This window comes from Anolis sagrei, chromosome 1 (assembly GCF_037176765.1).
Source record: "Anolis sagrei isolate rAnoSag1 chromosome 1, rAnoSag1.mat, whole genome shotgun sequence".
NCBI lineage: Eukaryota > Metazoa > Chordata > Lepidosauria > Squamata > Dactyloidae > Anolis > Anolis sagrei.
Genome location: NC_090021.1, coordinates 119,994,642 through 120,011,366, shown reverse-complemented (window position 1 = coordinate 120,011,366; position 16,725 = coordinate 119,994,642). Strand labels below are relative to the sequence as shown.

Below are 16,725 nucleotides of genomic sequence, written 5' to 3'. Positions count from 1 at the left end.
CATCCCCTTTTTTCCTCAACATTCTCTGTACACAGGAAAATCAAGTCTATGTGATATCATTGCTCTTTGCTATGTTAACTGCCATAACTATGCTTTTAAAAAGATTGATAATTGATGATGATTATGGAGGAGGAGCTGGAGGAAGACGAAATTTAGAGAAAATGAGAAAGTGAAATTATATAATATCATTTCGGATTATCTACCAAAAAAGCCCTAATAATTTGATAATATATTTGTCATATGAATAAAGTACTGAATAGAAAATGTGGGAAGTGCTGGTGGGTTCAACACAGTTGTATTTTTATTGCAAGGGAGCAAGCAGGTTATCATTATGACATTACAGAGAGATTTGGTAACACCCAAATCACATAAGGATAGCATTAAAACTGTTGCTATACTGTAGGGCAGTGGTTGTCAACCTGTGGGTCCCCAAGTGTTTAGCCTATAACTCCCAGAAATCCCAGCCAGTTTTCCAGCTGTTAGGATTTCTGGGAGTTGAAGGCCAAAACATCTGGGAACCCACAGGTTGAGAACCACTGCCGTAAGGCTTGGTATAATTGTCGGTTTCAGCTGCAAATTAAGCAGAAATAATGTATTACTTTATTGGATTTTACCCCACTTTTGTACCAAAGAATAATACTCAAGGCATCCAAAAATGACAAAATAAAACAAAACAAACACCAGCAACATGAAAATGCCAGACTTAATCATTACTCCATCACAGTCCCAGAAGTTTATAGGATTCAGATGTTAGACACTTTTCTACTAACCCCAAATCCCAAATCAAGTATTATATCATATAAAGTTATGTATTTCCTGTCTTTTTTTCAATACAGGTTTACGAAAAAACTGCCACTCACATGGCCAGATTTCTTCCACAGCTTATCTATTTGTTTCTTTGTTTGAATGAATGAATGATTTGCTTGTGCATGCTGCTTATTTGGGTGCATGTTTTGCTTTTTGTTAATTGAGCCAACATTTTTTGTCAGCACTGTGTTCTTGTGCAGTTAAGGACTATGACCATGATTTAATTGTTGCTTCAGCTTTCTCTGTTGGGTGAATCTGGTCTTTCTATGATGGAATCATGCACACCTCCAGATATAAGTGAACTGCAACTCCAGAATTCATCAGCAATGACTGCTCTGTTGTGCTTGGCTGCATGATACCCACCCAATATATAGCTAGTTATATTAATCACCCATCCAGCCAAGCAAATCTTATGACTACAATATCTGGCACACAAATATGTTCAATTTGTGTCATTGTTTATTTTCACCAAGTGGGTAGATGAGCTTAATAGGACTCCCTAGTATTAGATGTGCAATATTTAGATGACCTACCAAGCCCAACATTGTTAGACATTAATCTGTTTCTGATGCATAAAGAGTGTACGGTTCATACCATCATATCCTTTGGGGGAAATATCTCTGGATTGCACCTTGGGAGCAATGGCTCTCTTGCCATATGCATGGTTGTCATAACTGTTATATTCAAACGTAGTCTTAGAGTATTTCTCTAGTTCCTTGGCCAGGTTGGAGCGGGGTGTTGTGGTGGGAACATTGTTCCTGTAGCCATACTGGGGAATCTCCAACTGCTTAACAAAACACATGGGCCTAGAAATTAAAAACATGTACAGTGTGTTAGATACATAATACAAGTTACAGCCCTGGTAGTAATATTTCAGTTTGTCAACTGCATTCATGAAGCTGCAATTTATTGCACTACTGATTTCTGCTTTTGTGGTATTTCAGCAGGACACCTTATTTCAGCGAAAGCGCAGAGCAAACAAATTATAATTGTACCATATGTGTCTAATTGCAATAGAGAAATGTTCTATTAAAAATGCAAATAACAGGTGCACGCAATGTATGTAATGCATATGTCAACAACAGGCATCTTGTTCTCTTATATAATATAAAAAGGGAAGAGCATAATTGTATCATGGCTACCTATACATATTTTCTGCTCTTAGAATGCCAGAATCTTTGAGCAATCAAGATATGGGCAGTGGGTTATATGTGGTGACCTATGTACTCTGATAGATAGATAGATACACCATCCGCCAGCCTCTCAATGTTAGCCAGATTTTGTAACAGCACAATGCTAGTGCAACTTGTTAGTTCATTGCAAGAGGAGAGTGGGGGAGACTGAAGTTATTAGAAGACATAATCCATCTCTTACTTACTCCCCCCCCCCCCCGTAAGACAGAATTATTAAGAAAAAGAACAGGAGTTTTCAAGTTGTATCATTTGATAGCCTTTGAACTCTGCCTTTCCTTTATGTCTTTTTAAATAACTAAGTCTTATTGTAAAGTGCTATGTATCTTTGTGGCGTGGGCTCTTCTCTACAATTCTTTGTTCCTTTTGATCACTAATAGTATGCACTTCCCCAACTATCATACGGGACATAGAGAAAAATACAAACTGATATTAATTTCATCTACTCTAATGGTATTTCCAGTATGGCTTTGTTTATTGTCTATAACACAATGTAACAATATGGGTTCTGATGCTGGCTGTTAAACGCATGTGAAAAATTGTGTATTTTCCAAAACATTTTGATCCTTGTAACATGTGAAAGTTGTGTATACCATATATGAATTTTGTTATTTGTATACTTTGATTTTATTTTATAAACTGACTGAAAATAGTTCAAAAACCAATATGGAGCTGAATTAATAAAGCTATAACAGATTCTAATGGTTTACTGGATTGCATATTTCATCAGTTTGATTGAAACTAAGTAAATAACTAAATAAACCCTATTCCACTTGCAATGCAAAAAGTATGCCCATATTTACTCGAGTCTAATGCACCATGTAATCAAATGCACACCTCAGTTTTTAAAAGCCTGAAACCCAAAAACGTATTCACCGTATTATACGATTCGAATGCAGACACACTAATTTTGGGAAGGTAATTTAGTCAAAAAATGTAAGCATTAGATTCCACTAAATATAGTATTTCCCTAAGAACCACAAATCAAATGGTAAACACTAGGTAACCTACCACTAGATGCCTGTATTGTTGTAATTCCTGATGCCAAAAGCCACTACCATTTGGCTAGATTTTTAAAATGCAAAAAAGACCAGAAATATTTTGTGGTTTCTGGGATGTGTTTTTCAATTATCTTTGGTCTATTATCTTAGGTAAAGTACACCAAAAGTGTGGATTATTAGGAGTTATACAGCAATTCAGAAAGCATAGAATGGCTCAGTAGTCCTGGGCTTAGCAAATAAAAATATTGTAAGCCAAACTTCAGAATTTTCATCTTAAATAGTTGTACAAGCTAAAGGCAACGGAGAAGTCAAATCCGAGGTGACAATGTAACTCAGATCACCTATCAAGATCTGAAAGGCATGACAGTCCCAGAGGCAAAAGCAAAACTGCCAAAACATCTATTTCAGCAATCTGTCAAAAACCCTGATGCTGTGTTTGACAAGAAGCCTCTCACTAAAGAAAATCAGGTTCTAACACAATGGTAAGGCTACTCCAGTTCCCCTCATTTCCTCCTGGAAGCAAGAATGATAAAACCTAATATTTTTATTTGCTTTCATCAGGAAACCAATTTCCCCAGAATTGTTTCTGAAAGTGGAGAAATACAAAGCTATTTCATATTTCTAAAAAATGAAAAAAATTACCACAAATAATTTCTTTGGGCTTCGGTTGACAAAGGGAATAGAGGAAGGGGAAAATAGTAAACTATATGGTAGTAGATAGGCTGAATTCCCTCTTTTATCTGTACCTAATGTTGCTAGCATTTTCTCAATCAATTTATCTTAAGATACCAAAGAAAATATCACTGAGAACCTGCAGTCTTTGGCTTTTTGGAAATTATAATTAGCATGGGCAATGTACCATTAACTGAACTGGGTACTTCAAGCATTTTGGATTTTTTAAAAAACGAATAAAATGTATAGCTACTTCAGGTCTCCACAATTCCAGGGCAATATAAAGTAAATTATGGGAAGCAACTAAAAAAATGAGACCTCTGTGTGGCCCAAATTTCTGGCTAGGTAAATGTATTCATGGAATCATTAAAATGTGGGATTTTTTGTGGGCTTTTTGCTAGTGGATCAGTTTAATATTAGCTAAATCTCACTCCTAATAGCACTCTAGTCTATATGTGGCTTCAAACAACATTTTCTCCCCAGTCCAACCAGAATTTGAGCTTCAGAATGAAGATTTGCTACAGGGCACTTTTGGTTGGGCATCTTTAGTGATCCAGTTGCACTGGGCTCTTAAAGAACACCCAACAGAGATGTAATAAAAAGGTGAGAAAAAATAAACATTTTTTTTAAATTAAGCTTTTCTGTTAATCCTCTGTAATCAACAAGTTTTCAGATGTATACAGCCTGGGAGAAAATAATTGTATTCTCATGTTCTGACAAAGTTTACTCCTTTGAATATCAATAGAAAATATTGCAAAGGTTAGAAGATCCATACAGTGGAGAACTTGCCAGGTTTTCTATAGTGCCCTTTGAAACTGGATTCTCAGATTTCCAAGAATCCTAGCTTTTTAGTCAGCTTCTAGCAAATGCCTATAGATTCTGCACAGGTAAAATGTGATAGCCCATATATTAAGGAGCGAGATTGTCCACAAATTTACAGTAATGATACTGTATGGCACACAAATATATTATCTGGTATTCTTCCTAGAAAGGATTAGAAGATTACTAAACCTCAGTGAAACTTTTTAAATGTTTAAATATAATATGACACACCTATGAATTACAAATTTATGCTAGCAAATTAAAATTTGAAAATAGGGCTTCTGGTTTTCATTTAAACTGATATTTACTAGTAAACGCCTGCTGGAAAAAACAAGACTTACCGGTAAATATTAGTTTATTTCCCATAGATATCAACTTTTTTTCACACTGTTCTTAGATTCAGAATTCCAGCAGGCAGCTTTACACCAAACAATGCCTAAGACAAAAATGAGCTTTTCAGCTTTATTGATATTTGCCAAAAAAACATTACCCACCCACCCCCAGGGTATATTGGTAGGCAGATAAATGCTGTGAACAGGATCCAGAAGCCCTAATTCTAAACACTTCTTTGGGGTTGTTGTAATTTTTTTAGTGCTCAGATTAAGTTGTTATGCAATTAGTTTGGTATATACTATTAAGTGTTAGAGTGACTCTTTATACCTCAAGACACGATCTGATGCCTGGTTTGATTTGGATGCATCACAGCTCTGATGCTTCTCTTGAGCTTTAGCCAGTTTCTCTGCTGCAGCAATAGGACATCCCGAGAGGCTGCAATTACAGAAAGAAAATGTAATTGTCGTGTCCTCGATAGCTTTGTAGAGCCCTCCTTAGTAAGCATATGGAAGAAGCTTGCTGGGGAAAATATTCAAGCCTTGAAGCCCTACATTACTCCTTTAGTATACCACTCTGCCTTTAAAGGCACAGGGCTAATGTCACCAAAGATAACATCCCATTCCATTGTAAGTGGGAAGACGGTTCTGATGGATTTGTGATCTACCAAAGGAAATGCAGTCTCTTAACTATGTGCTGTGGCATGCTAGACCCATGAATATCAATGTTTTTACAGTCCTGCAGTTTTGACAGGGAATAAAGTCAATTAGCCATCATTCATAACTGGTGAGCTGCATTTGGCTTGATAGGCCCCAATTTTAATATTCCTGTGAATTATCCTACCTAATTATCCTACCAACAATGTTGTCTGTTCTGGAAAGCATAAAATAGCTATACTAGTTATTTTGTAGTAATGCAGTATGGGACAAAATGTTTATTTATTTTCAGGATATAATCCTAAACACATTTATTTTTAATTTTGGTTATGAAGAGACTACAGATTGTCATGACATGCTTCAGAACATTATCATGGTTGAATTCTATGATTTTATTATAAGGATGTGCTCAAAGCTGCCATCATCATTATACTTGTTCTTTATTTCCCCTCACTTTTATCCTATATGCCTTTTGTTCTCTCTTTAAAGTTTGTGTTCCTATTGCTAAATGTGGGTATACTGTTCTATTTGCTGGGATGAAATATTCCATAATATAAAAACAGGGGAGTTATATGTTGTCCTTCATGTTATTTGAAGAAGATTTATTGACTTGAAATTGCAAAAAAAGGGTTCAACTGACGAAAAAGGCATTTCACTACTTGCTGTGGCAAAATTCCTCATGGGCATCAGAATAACGCTTCTTTAAAGGAAGGGATTTATGAGGGAGACACATTGGTCCAGAGGTTTTTAAGAAGAAAACACATAATAGACAATGTTTCCCATACACCTTCTAGGATCTCCATAGCAGAAACTCCAGCGATATAACTAAATATATCTCATGCCTTTAAGCAAGGTGAAAAAATACTTGTGATTGCTATCATCATTTCATCTTTATGTATTTTAGGGGAGACCAGGGAAAAGATTCTTGGAAGGGATAACTGAATAATGCAAACAAATTGGTGAGCACCAAGCACTTTTCTTTGATGTCCCAGATCTATGGATCTGTGATATTAAATTCCAATAAGGTCCAGCTTCTATATATGATAAAAAGCATAACTTTAAATCCTAAACTTTCTCTTTTGGTATCATCAAAGCCACAGTCATTTAGCAGTTAAAACATGTCATAGCTAGAAATGTTAGAAAAGTCAAACTTTGTAGACAATAATTGTCCTTTTTGCATCTTTAATTGTGTTCTTTCTGCTATAGTATCTAATGAGACCCTCTCAGAAAGCCATTTTGCCTTTTCTGAAGAATTTTAATATTGTTTGGGAGTTTAGTATGTTTTCTTGTATTCTGTTTTACTGTGTTTTTCCTACTCTACATTGAAGTATTAATAGGATAAAGGTAAGTACATGAACAGGATGCGATTAGGCATGGCATATTTTGCAAATAGTGCATTCTTTTTCATTCTTTTTTGGTTGCAGTGAACAGAAAGAAGATTTCGACAGAAAGGGGTCAATATTCATAGCAATGTGGTTATACTTGTGCTTTGGTATGTTTAAATGCGAAGCAGTGGAACATCTGAAGAACATTTGTTGTAGTTGCTTCGTTGTATCTCAAAATAACCAGATACATAGATCAAGAATATAGAAATAGAGCAGAACAATTCTGGAAGGGTCATGTTGTAACCCTGCTCCCACCCCAAGGGACACCACAGATAAAGAAATATAAACTTTCAGTTGATACAAGGCAAATGCACGCAAGAATAAGCTTTGAAACATAGAATATTACTTGACTTATTTGTGCCCCAAAGGTAATCCTTCGATATAGGAAGCCATAAAACACAACTAAACTAAATATATCTGTCAATCTGTTCTATTAAATAAAGGCCTGAAGCATTTGCCCACCAACACACACATCCTAAATAGACTTTCATGGGTGTTGTGGCTGTGAAATGGAGTCTGCCTACTGTATCGCCCAGTGAGTATACGCTTACCTTCGGTGAGAATTCCTGTTGCTATTTACGTGGCCCCGGCCTGTGCAGCCTGGTGTAGGACACTTAAGAACGTTTTCATGCATGGCAAGAACTTGACAAGGAGAAGGAAAGGAAACAGCAGAGTGTGGAAACAACAACAAGAAGAAAAAAGATTTCAAGTCCCAGTTTGCAGGAAGCCATTTTAGTACAAAGCAAGATTCATTAATGATCAGCATTCCTGAGAACAGACATGTGAGAGGTATAGCCAATAAAGCCTGGTGAGGGAAAGAGGTGTTGTAGTACTATAGTCATTAGCACAGGATGATGTTAATACACTAGGAGGGAAGGGAAGCTAACAATTAACGTGTCTTTTGTGTGACAGTGAAGCAAGAGGCTGCATACATAAAGCACTAAGCAAAAGCACTGAGTATCAAAGTGGTTAAGGAGGAGGTTGGAAGCAGTTTTAAGATTCATATATGCAAAGATAAATTGATTTATGTACACAAAATAGGCATTCGGAATCTGGAGTTAGCATAGCATAAAATATATGCAAATACTGAGGCACTGAATTCGCCTCAATGCAATCAATGGAGGGCATGAGAGAGAAACCCAGACATAGAAGTTGATAGTGAGGCCCCCAACTGCCTTGGTTACGCAGGACTAATGCTTGTTAAAGTTCAATGGCAGTTACAATGATATGAAAAGAATTATTATTATTATTATTATTATTATTATTATTATTGGTATATACAGTTCTTAGAAAATCATAATGGGTAAGAAAAAGAAAACAACTAGAAACGAAGAATGTGAGCGCACTTTGAAGTCAAGAGATTGGTGGAGTGATAAAATATTAATATAAGGAGCCAATAGGTCTGATTTGAACAAACAAGGTTATATTCTCTGCCACCAAGCAAGGGCTGGGGGCTGGGACTCAGTGATGGGGGTATACTTTGTAATTTCACCTCCTTTGCGTCTATACAAAGGTCAAGAATCTCGTTCTACAGTTCTCTACATTAGTTCAAGACCATGTCAAAGTACAGACCCAGAGGGCGTTTGGAGTGACTCCGAACTAGTACCTTACAACTTACTCGAATTGCAATGTTTACGTGCCAAACTTTTCTCCCCAAGTAAAGAAATTAGGCTGTGGCCAATCGGTGTGCAAGTGTGCAACATGAATAAATGTTTTGCATCCACATCATCATTACATAACGAGCACAAAATTAGGCTACACTTTTAAAGGAACCAATCTTGAAATAATGTTTTTAACTTTTACACAAAAGCCAAGGACATCAGGAATAGAACCTGTACATATTGATTTAAAGAATAGTCACAACCACCATCATTCATCACCATCACCACACCACTAGCAGTGTACTAAAGATGTGAAAGCTTCACTCTGGAATTCCTGCTATTCAAAGCTGTTCTTGAAACATGCTTTACAAGCCCAGCACTGCAGGAGTCAGGGAAAAAAGAAAAGAGAGAGAAAGAGAGATGATCTCACCTTTTTCACTTTTGTCACTACTGAACATGCAAACCGTTTAAAGCTATATTCTTCTTTGATCGGCAACATTTCCTAAATGCTTTATGTTTACCTTTTTGGGGGGGTGGGGGTGAACCGCTTTGAGCAACTGAATAAACATTTGCGTTTGAGAAAATTATAGGCCTTGCAAAAATGGAAATTGAATTCCTTTGATCAACTAAATTCACACACCAGCTGAGAAGCGGTGTTGCTTCCTTAAAGGGGTTTCCTCTTCCTTGAGTTGTGTTCTAAAAAGAGAAATTATCTTGTAGGAAACAGACCATATTTGGGGAATGAAGTCATTTTCAGTATTTAACTCCAGAGTGAATAAGTGCTTTGGGGTCCAAAATAAAACTGTCTCAAGCTCTGTCCCTTTCCTCCACTATATGGGTGATGGTAAGTGTGAATATACACTCCCACACATTTATTCACTATTGGTTTACACCTCTTCTCTAGAGAGACACTGCAATGGAATTTCTCATGAACATGAAGAGAGTGAATTTACTTGGTTCCCTGATTTCTATAAATCAGTGGTTCTCAACCTGTGGGTCCCCAGGTATTTTGGCCTACAACTCCCAGAAATCCCAGCCAGTTTACCAGCTGTTAGGATTTGTGGGAGTTGAATGCCCAAACATTTGGGGACCCACAGGTTGAGAACCACTGCCATAAAGGAATATTCTGACCTACCTGCCCCAAATCATGTCATGAGTGAAAGCAGTGTTATCATCTGGGGGCATCAAAATGCATGTGATGATGCTACATCACATGGAAATTACTCCTAAATTGTATGACAGCATGGGATAGGGAGAACATGTTCCAGTGAGTATTTTCACAAGCAGTTCCACTGCTGGGGGTAAATATATATTTATCCCAAATTTTAAATAGCCTAGAAATCATGCAATTCTTGTAGAAATAATCCATTTATTTCTTCAATAGTTGTGTGGAAAGCTCCTTATAATGGTAGCGCTTTCTTTGAGAGGTTTTCTCTTCTTTTATCCTCCTCATGAAACTACGGCATTTTAAAACTAGCATCCATATTAAATTGCAAGATAGTCAAACTTTTAAAAGTCAAATATATCAACTCATTCCTTAATAGAAATTTAAAAATCAATTCATCTGCATATTTTGAAACTGGAATTAATATTAGAGCCTCAATTTGGACAAATGTGACCCTGTTCACGTGATGGCTATAATTTTTCTGAAAGAAAACAGTACCATTTTGATTGTTTGGGGGGATGTTATAGAGGCCGAAAGCAACCATTCAGAAATATCCTAATACTCTCATATTCAAAGAATACAGCTTTAAAACATCTTCCTTCAAGCAAAATGTTAGTATAGATGTGAAAACGATGAAATAAAGAAAAATGTCAACGTAACATAAAAGAGGTTGCTAAATTGAGACATATCATAGTGGAAAAATGGGAGAAGAAAGAAAGGAAGGAAGAAAGAAAGGAAAAGAAATGCTTTTTAATGCATGCTAGAAAAATTTGTGTGGAGTTTTATCCCCCGTTTCCATGAAACAATGTGGACTTACTTTCTGGAGGGACCCTATCTTTGTGTGGGCATCCTGACAAACTGCGGTGATGGGGGTAAAGCCCCGTTACATGGCCAGTTCCATCACACCCAGGGGTAGGACATTTGCTCTCTTTCTTTTCTGTTCTTGAGGGATCTATAATTTACAACAAATGTGTCAAGTGAATGATGTTTTTCAATTTTCCAAATGGATGAAGGTTCATTAAATGAAATCAGATACTCTTTGGAAAATGTTCTTAAAGAACACTGGAAGAAAACACATCTGCTACGGCTTCAACATTTTGATTTCCTGCTTCCTCCTTCTGCACCGTAGGCTTCTATAATCACAGCTGTCCCCATTCATGGAGGGAAATGGTTAGTGACTTTTTTTTTCAAGCAAAAGCCACACCATGTCAATGAATATACTTCTTTAAAGCATTAGCTACTGGGTAAAAGTTGGCTCTTGTTGGTTTTTTTTTTTTTTTTCATTTTAGTGCTGTTTGCCTCATGTATTGAAGTCTACAGATTCACACTGGGAGCCCTCAAAATTATGGAACCAGCTCTTTGCCAAAATTCTTCAAAGTTTCAATGCAAATTAATTCATTTTTAATGCAGCACCATTTTCTTAGAAGTTTTCTTTAATAGAATGCAATACATTACACAAATCTTCTACCCCCACAGATTTCTACTATTGGTTCTTTTTAAAAAAGTTAATACTTGCTTTTAATTTGGCCAGTAATAGTCACATATTTGCAGTGCTTGAATACTCATAACATTCAAAGAGTTACACTTTGCTGTTTTCTTTTCATAGCCTATGAAAGCGATGTTAATTCATGTGAGAAATAGGGTTATTTTGTTTTTGTCTTTCCTAAGAAGGAACATCATTACTTCTGAAATTCTTTTAGAATGAGAATTGGAATTAGAATTTCTATGCCATCTTTTTTTTTTTTTTTTTTGGTACTGCAATACTCCTTGCCTTTCTATTTACACAATCAGTTATCTTGAGTTGTCATCCGCAAAGCTGAATTCAACCACTGATCTAGATGCAAGTTGAAGGAATGAAAGAAATGAGTAGCCATAACTTCCAGGGTGATGTGGAAGGCGGGATGGGATGGCCATGAGGAATGTGACTCATAATTCTATGTCTGTGCTCTTGACTGCCCTCCCACCGCGGTTTTCTCCCAATACCCTGCTTTATTTCATCTTTGGTGGTGACATATAGATCTTTGAAGTAGTACTATAACAGCTTCAAGATTTTAAATGTCATAAAATGAATTTTCCTGAACCTAAGATAGGCGGGATCCATGAGGAAAGAGTAGGAAGGGGCAGGACAAGGGGAAAGGCCAGTCAGCCAGCCAAACTTCTATCTGTTCTTTCTGACTTCAGTGAAAGTAGATAGATTACATTATAGTCATAGAAATTATATTTTAATATATCCAATAATAAGTTTAGAAATTTTATGCAAAAAGTGACCCAAAAACCTTGAGTCAACTTATCCATGAGTCAATATACGTACAGTACCATAACTCTTATCAAAAAAGGAACCACTCTTCTTTGACTACCTCTTCACACGCTTCAATTTGCCCATTGTATGCTGCTTGTGAAGGGCACAGAGCCCTTCCCACGATGCACATCAACTTCCGGCCAGGCTCCATGCCAAAAGAGGAGAGGAAGTGGCACATGTCACTTCAGCGCCAACACAGGAGCCTTACCAACCATGGGAGGAAGCCAGGCGGCGATGCATTCCCCCCATGAAATGAGGGGCAAGGCAAGTCGTGTGATGGCTTTTCCACACCTCTCCCCCCATTAGGAAACCATAGATGCACAATGAATCCATGGGCCTTTGTGATGAGGTCCTGAGTACAGTGGCAAAAGGTGAGGGCTTAGTCCATTTTAGAAGAACCTAAAAGAAGCACTGACCCCTTTCTACTCTCTCTCCTTTGAGGCCTCCTCTAGCCTTTTTGAATGCCTGAATGGAAAAATGGCAGTGGTGGCAGCCAAGAGTGGCTGGTCCCCTTAGGCAGTGTTGGTGCTTGCCTTTTGCTACAGAATAACCCATGGCTTGTTTATGGGTCATATCAAAATCCATAATTTTGGCCCCAAAACCTTGACTTATACATGGGATCAACTTATACACGAGTATATACAGTAATTGCAGATGCACATGGAAGATAAGAATTTGTCTCATTCCTCATCTCTATTACTGACAATATGTGTTCCCATGCCCCACTTTTTCTCCTTTGGTTATGTCCAAACACAAAAATTGAAGTACCCTAAAATGATATCAACAATGCCTAAGAGGACCATGATGTTATTCCCAGATAAATGATTGTGTAAATATCAGAATTAGTATTGCCAACCATTTGTACAGCACACTCAACAAGTGGCTGTGATGAAAGCATATATCTATCTGTTCTAAATTCATACTTCGCAATTTAAAATTTTAGATCTAAAAATGTTAAGTTTGGATCTGACCAGAGAATACTACATTCACAGACAATCAATAATCTTTTAATAATTCAGGGCGGTCAGTAGGGTAGTCATCACAGGGTAACTACTCAGAAGCAACAGACTCTACAATTTTAATGTGTAAAAGAACTGTGTGGTCAGGTCAGCACATCACTCTTTACACAGTTTCAATATTTTCAATGCTAGTAGTAATGTATATCTGAACATCTAACAAGTGCATGCAATACAGCGCATGAGATTCTGTCCCAGAAATGATTTAAAAGACAACACATCTCAATCATTCCATAGATATATTCTTTCTTACATAAACTGAAAATATCTATCTGCACTACATTTTTTAACTGGCATAGTAATATCCTTTCTCCATATTGACAATAATTCTGTTAAGAATAAGGTTTTGCTATCTACCTGCCTCTTGTATCACAGATCTCAGTTCAATTCATAACCCATTAGATTGTCAGATCAACCTTTGACAGATTTAAGACTTTTAACCAAGAGACTGGTTATGCAAAGATTAACCAAGTTGTTATATCTCATTATCAGAAACACTAATACTTTTGATGCATTGCAAACTGGGCCATCGTAAAATTCCATTTCATAGAAATGTGACCTCCTATAAATATTTAGATTGGATGTTAGCTCACAGGAGGGAAAAAAAGACAGGCGTCTCCAGAGTTTTGTCTGCCATGTCATTCAGTGATGTCATACAAACAAGTCAGTTGTTTCCTCAAACCTGGTTACCATGAGCTGGAAACCACTGAACATGCAATTTAAATGGGCCACACATATAGATCTCCAGATAGCACACCAATTGTATATGGACTTCCAGTACTAGAATATCCACAAACCACCTCCTTCTATTGTAAGTCTAGAACCACAAATCACAAGAAGGGCATCAAACATCTGGCAAGCATAATACTTAGGAGGCTGCATGGGTCAAGGACTTTGTAGACAGATGGTTTGAATCCATTTTTTTTCCTAATTAGGATGACAGTGTTTTCCAACAAGAGGAAGATTAACTATGCATGCCCTCCTCCCATTTCTGTAATAATGCTTTGTAAATGCTTGAATGCTTCATGTTAGTGACTAGGTCTATGTACTTCAAGAGAGTGAGGCAGATCATTCAACCCAAGGCCACACAAAAATCAGATGTTGGACCTGGCAATAGAATCTTCCTGTCTATAGATCATTGAGTTTACTTTGAAGATGATTCTACAGGCAGTCCCTGAGTTACAAACATTTGACTTACAAATGACTCTTAGTTAAGGACTGGGCTGAAACAACAGGAAGTGAGACAAATCAACCCATAGGAAGGGAAAATCACTTCTGAAAGAGTTATCATGGGAAAAAGTGTCTCCACTGAAGCTTTATCGCCAATCCTTGTTTTGACAACAAGCCAAATTTTTCAAATTCCAATTATTCCAGGGGAAGAAAGTGAGGTGAAATTTTCTGAACAGGGACACAGACAGCAAAACAAACACCACAGAAGTGTTAACGCTTCCCTGTCTTGTTCGTAACTTGGGGACTGCCTGTATTCAGTTATATGCATAAGGCTTTAAAGAACTATTTACTAAAAAACACTTTAAAACACCATATTGTGTTAAAAGAAATCAGCCAATAGGGTGATATTTCAGTCATTACTATTCTATTGTTAAAAATATTTCAGTAGATAGAGGTGATTCGTCAAAAGGAGCACAGTGTTTTGATCAGAGTAACTCTACAAACATCAACATACTTGATGATATTGTTACTTGAAACCCAATCAAACTACATCGGAACTATAGTATATTTTAGTTACCCGTGGGTCAGAAATGTAGGGCCTTTTTATTTGCAGATGATCAGATGGAACTTTACTATGAACACAATTCTCTGGTCTGAACAGTAAATGAGACAAAATAGCCTTATCTATTCTTGAATTAGAAAATATTGATGGTGGGTTTAATGGCAACATTTTGATGTACTAATTTCATATTGTCAATGTCCATGATAAATATTTTCCTTAACCTACATAATAAGTAGGATTTTTCCCAACTCTTGTTAGAATGATGCCTGAATCTTATCAGAAATGCACCAATGGGGCAAAGGAGATAAAGATTCCCAGAGGCCTTCTAACATGGAATAAGCATGTACCTAGAGAAAGGCTGGCCTCTCATTGATTCTAGAAAACCATCACAGCACAGCTTGAAAACATAAACATTATTGTGCATTCCTTTTGATGCTCCTTCTTGCTTAGATTTAACTGTGAGTATATTCCCTGAGAATGTATCACACATCTCCTCTAAGGGTCTTTGCTGCCATGTTCGGGGAAATCATACATACTTGATGATGAATGATGTAGGAAGGATATATCTTTATTTTATTTTATTTTCAAGAAGAGGACAGAAGGGATATGATTCCCCCTCCCACTTCTACTCTGCTAAAACAAGAAATGGATCTGGACCCCAATCTTTACCTAAATCTTAAAATGTATGCCTTCGATTATTAACTTTAGATTAAGGGTATTAACTCACCCTTACTTAAGCATTGTTTTGTTATTTTTATGCATATATATGCATAAAAATCATATGATACAGTCAGTTTTTTAAAAAAAACCAAAATATTTAGCAAGTGGTTCACAGACTACTTGAACGTTTTATTAATTGTAAGGAATTTCCTCAGGACTGTACTATATTCACAATTCTTTTCTATAGTATATTTCTCTCTGCTTCCCACCATTACAAAACATTAGCTAAAAACTGGAATGTAAGAAAGTACCCACATTTTAGCACAGTTTTGCAAATTAATGAGGAACATTGGGCACTTTATCTTATAAACCTTGCCTATAGAAACAACCCTGGGCAGAGTAACAGAAAATAACTATTTAACCTCATGATTAAATGTTATAACCCTGTTATGAATTTCATAATACAAATGCATAGGACAACAACTGGATATAAAGGTGCTGGAGGAAGTATAGCATCGCCCATTACTACCTACATTGTTTATACCTCCCTCAAATAATGTTGTTTCAACTCCTATTAAAGCTAATGGAAGTGAAAAGTAGTCTGCAACTCTTGGAGGCATTAGACATATTACAAGAGTGCAGATTCATAAACAAAGCATGGTTATATTTGCAGATGATATACCTATATCTCCCTATAAAACATCATTAGGGCAATTCACTATGTTTTCTCTTTCTTTGTTTTGTATATTGGATTATTGTTAAGGCAGCAACCTAAACTATTTCCACAAAGACATGAAACCAGTGAGGTGGAATGCATATAAGAAAGAAATTGCTATTGATCTCAGCCCAAGACACAGCATGCCTTGCATAGCAAATGGTTTCCATTACCTTACTATTTAAGATAATTAATGTGCAGTCATTGCCCCTATCTTATGTTATCGGTCATTCCAATACTGTTCAATTTCTGTCAAGCAACTCTACATTTTGCATGGGAGAGGGTTCATCAATAACCAACATTTGGTGATAATTTTATAAATCAGGATATCCCACACAATTCAGTCTATTAAAAACATGCCATTTCTAGCTAATTGATTAACTGCCCTGTACCAAATTTCTATCAATACATAGGATTTTTCTTCTTTAAGTTATCCTGAACCATAAAATACAAATCATAAAACATATTCAGCATTTCAGGATATTTGCCACTTTAATAATGAACTCTACATTTTGCATGGGAGAGGGTTCATCAATATTTCTAGTAATACAATGTATTTTTCTATCGAAACACAAAGGATATTACTTTGAAATATCCCATATACTTTGACAATTTGATGAGTGCTTTTTAAAATCTCAAACAACCAAATCGTGTGCATCATTTGTTAAGATCTA

General features: G+C 36.5%; 1 protein-coding gene and 1 long non-coding RNA gene across 18 annotated transcripts in view; one reads left to right on the top strand and one right to left on the bottom strand.

The window, feature by feature from the left end:
- LOC137097019 (uncharacterized) overlaps positions 1-880 on the top strand; it is a 71,667-nt gene extending 70,787 nt beyond the window's left edge. For both annotated transcript variants that reach the window (XR_010909922.1, XR_010909921.1), the window contains one exon: positions 837-880. This is a non-coding gene — a long non-coding RNA (uncharacterized lncRNA). The remainder of the gene's footprint in view (positions 1-836) is intronic.
- Positions 1-16,725, bottom strand: part of MYT1L (myelin transcription factor 1 like) — a 367,019-nt gene that overhangs the window by 66,049 nt on the left and 284,245 nt on the right. For 13 of the 16 annotated variants that reach the window (XM_060752740.2, XM_060752741.2, XM_067468161.1 and 10 more), the window contains 4 exons: positions 10,447-10,581; positions 7,415-7,505; positions 5,153-5,260; positions 1,402-1,613 (listed from right to left, as the gene is read on the bottom strand). In XM_060752740.2, the coding sequence (XP_060608723.2) occupies positions 1,402-1,613; positions 5,153-5,260; positions 7,415-7,505; positions 10,447-10,581 (546 nt within the window). The remainder of the gene's footprint in view (positions 1-1,401; positions 1,614-5,152; positions 5,261-7,414; positions 7,506-10,446; positions 10,582-16,725) is intronic. The other 3 variants (XM_067468170.1, XM_067468171.1, XM_067468172.1) reach the window with 1 other exon arrangement.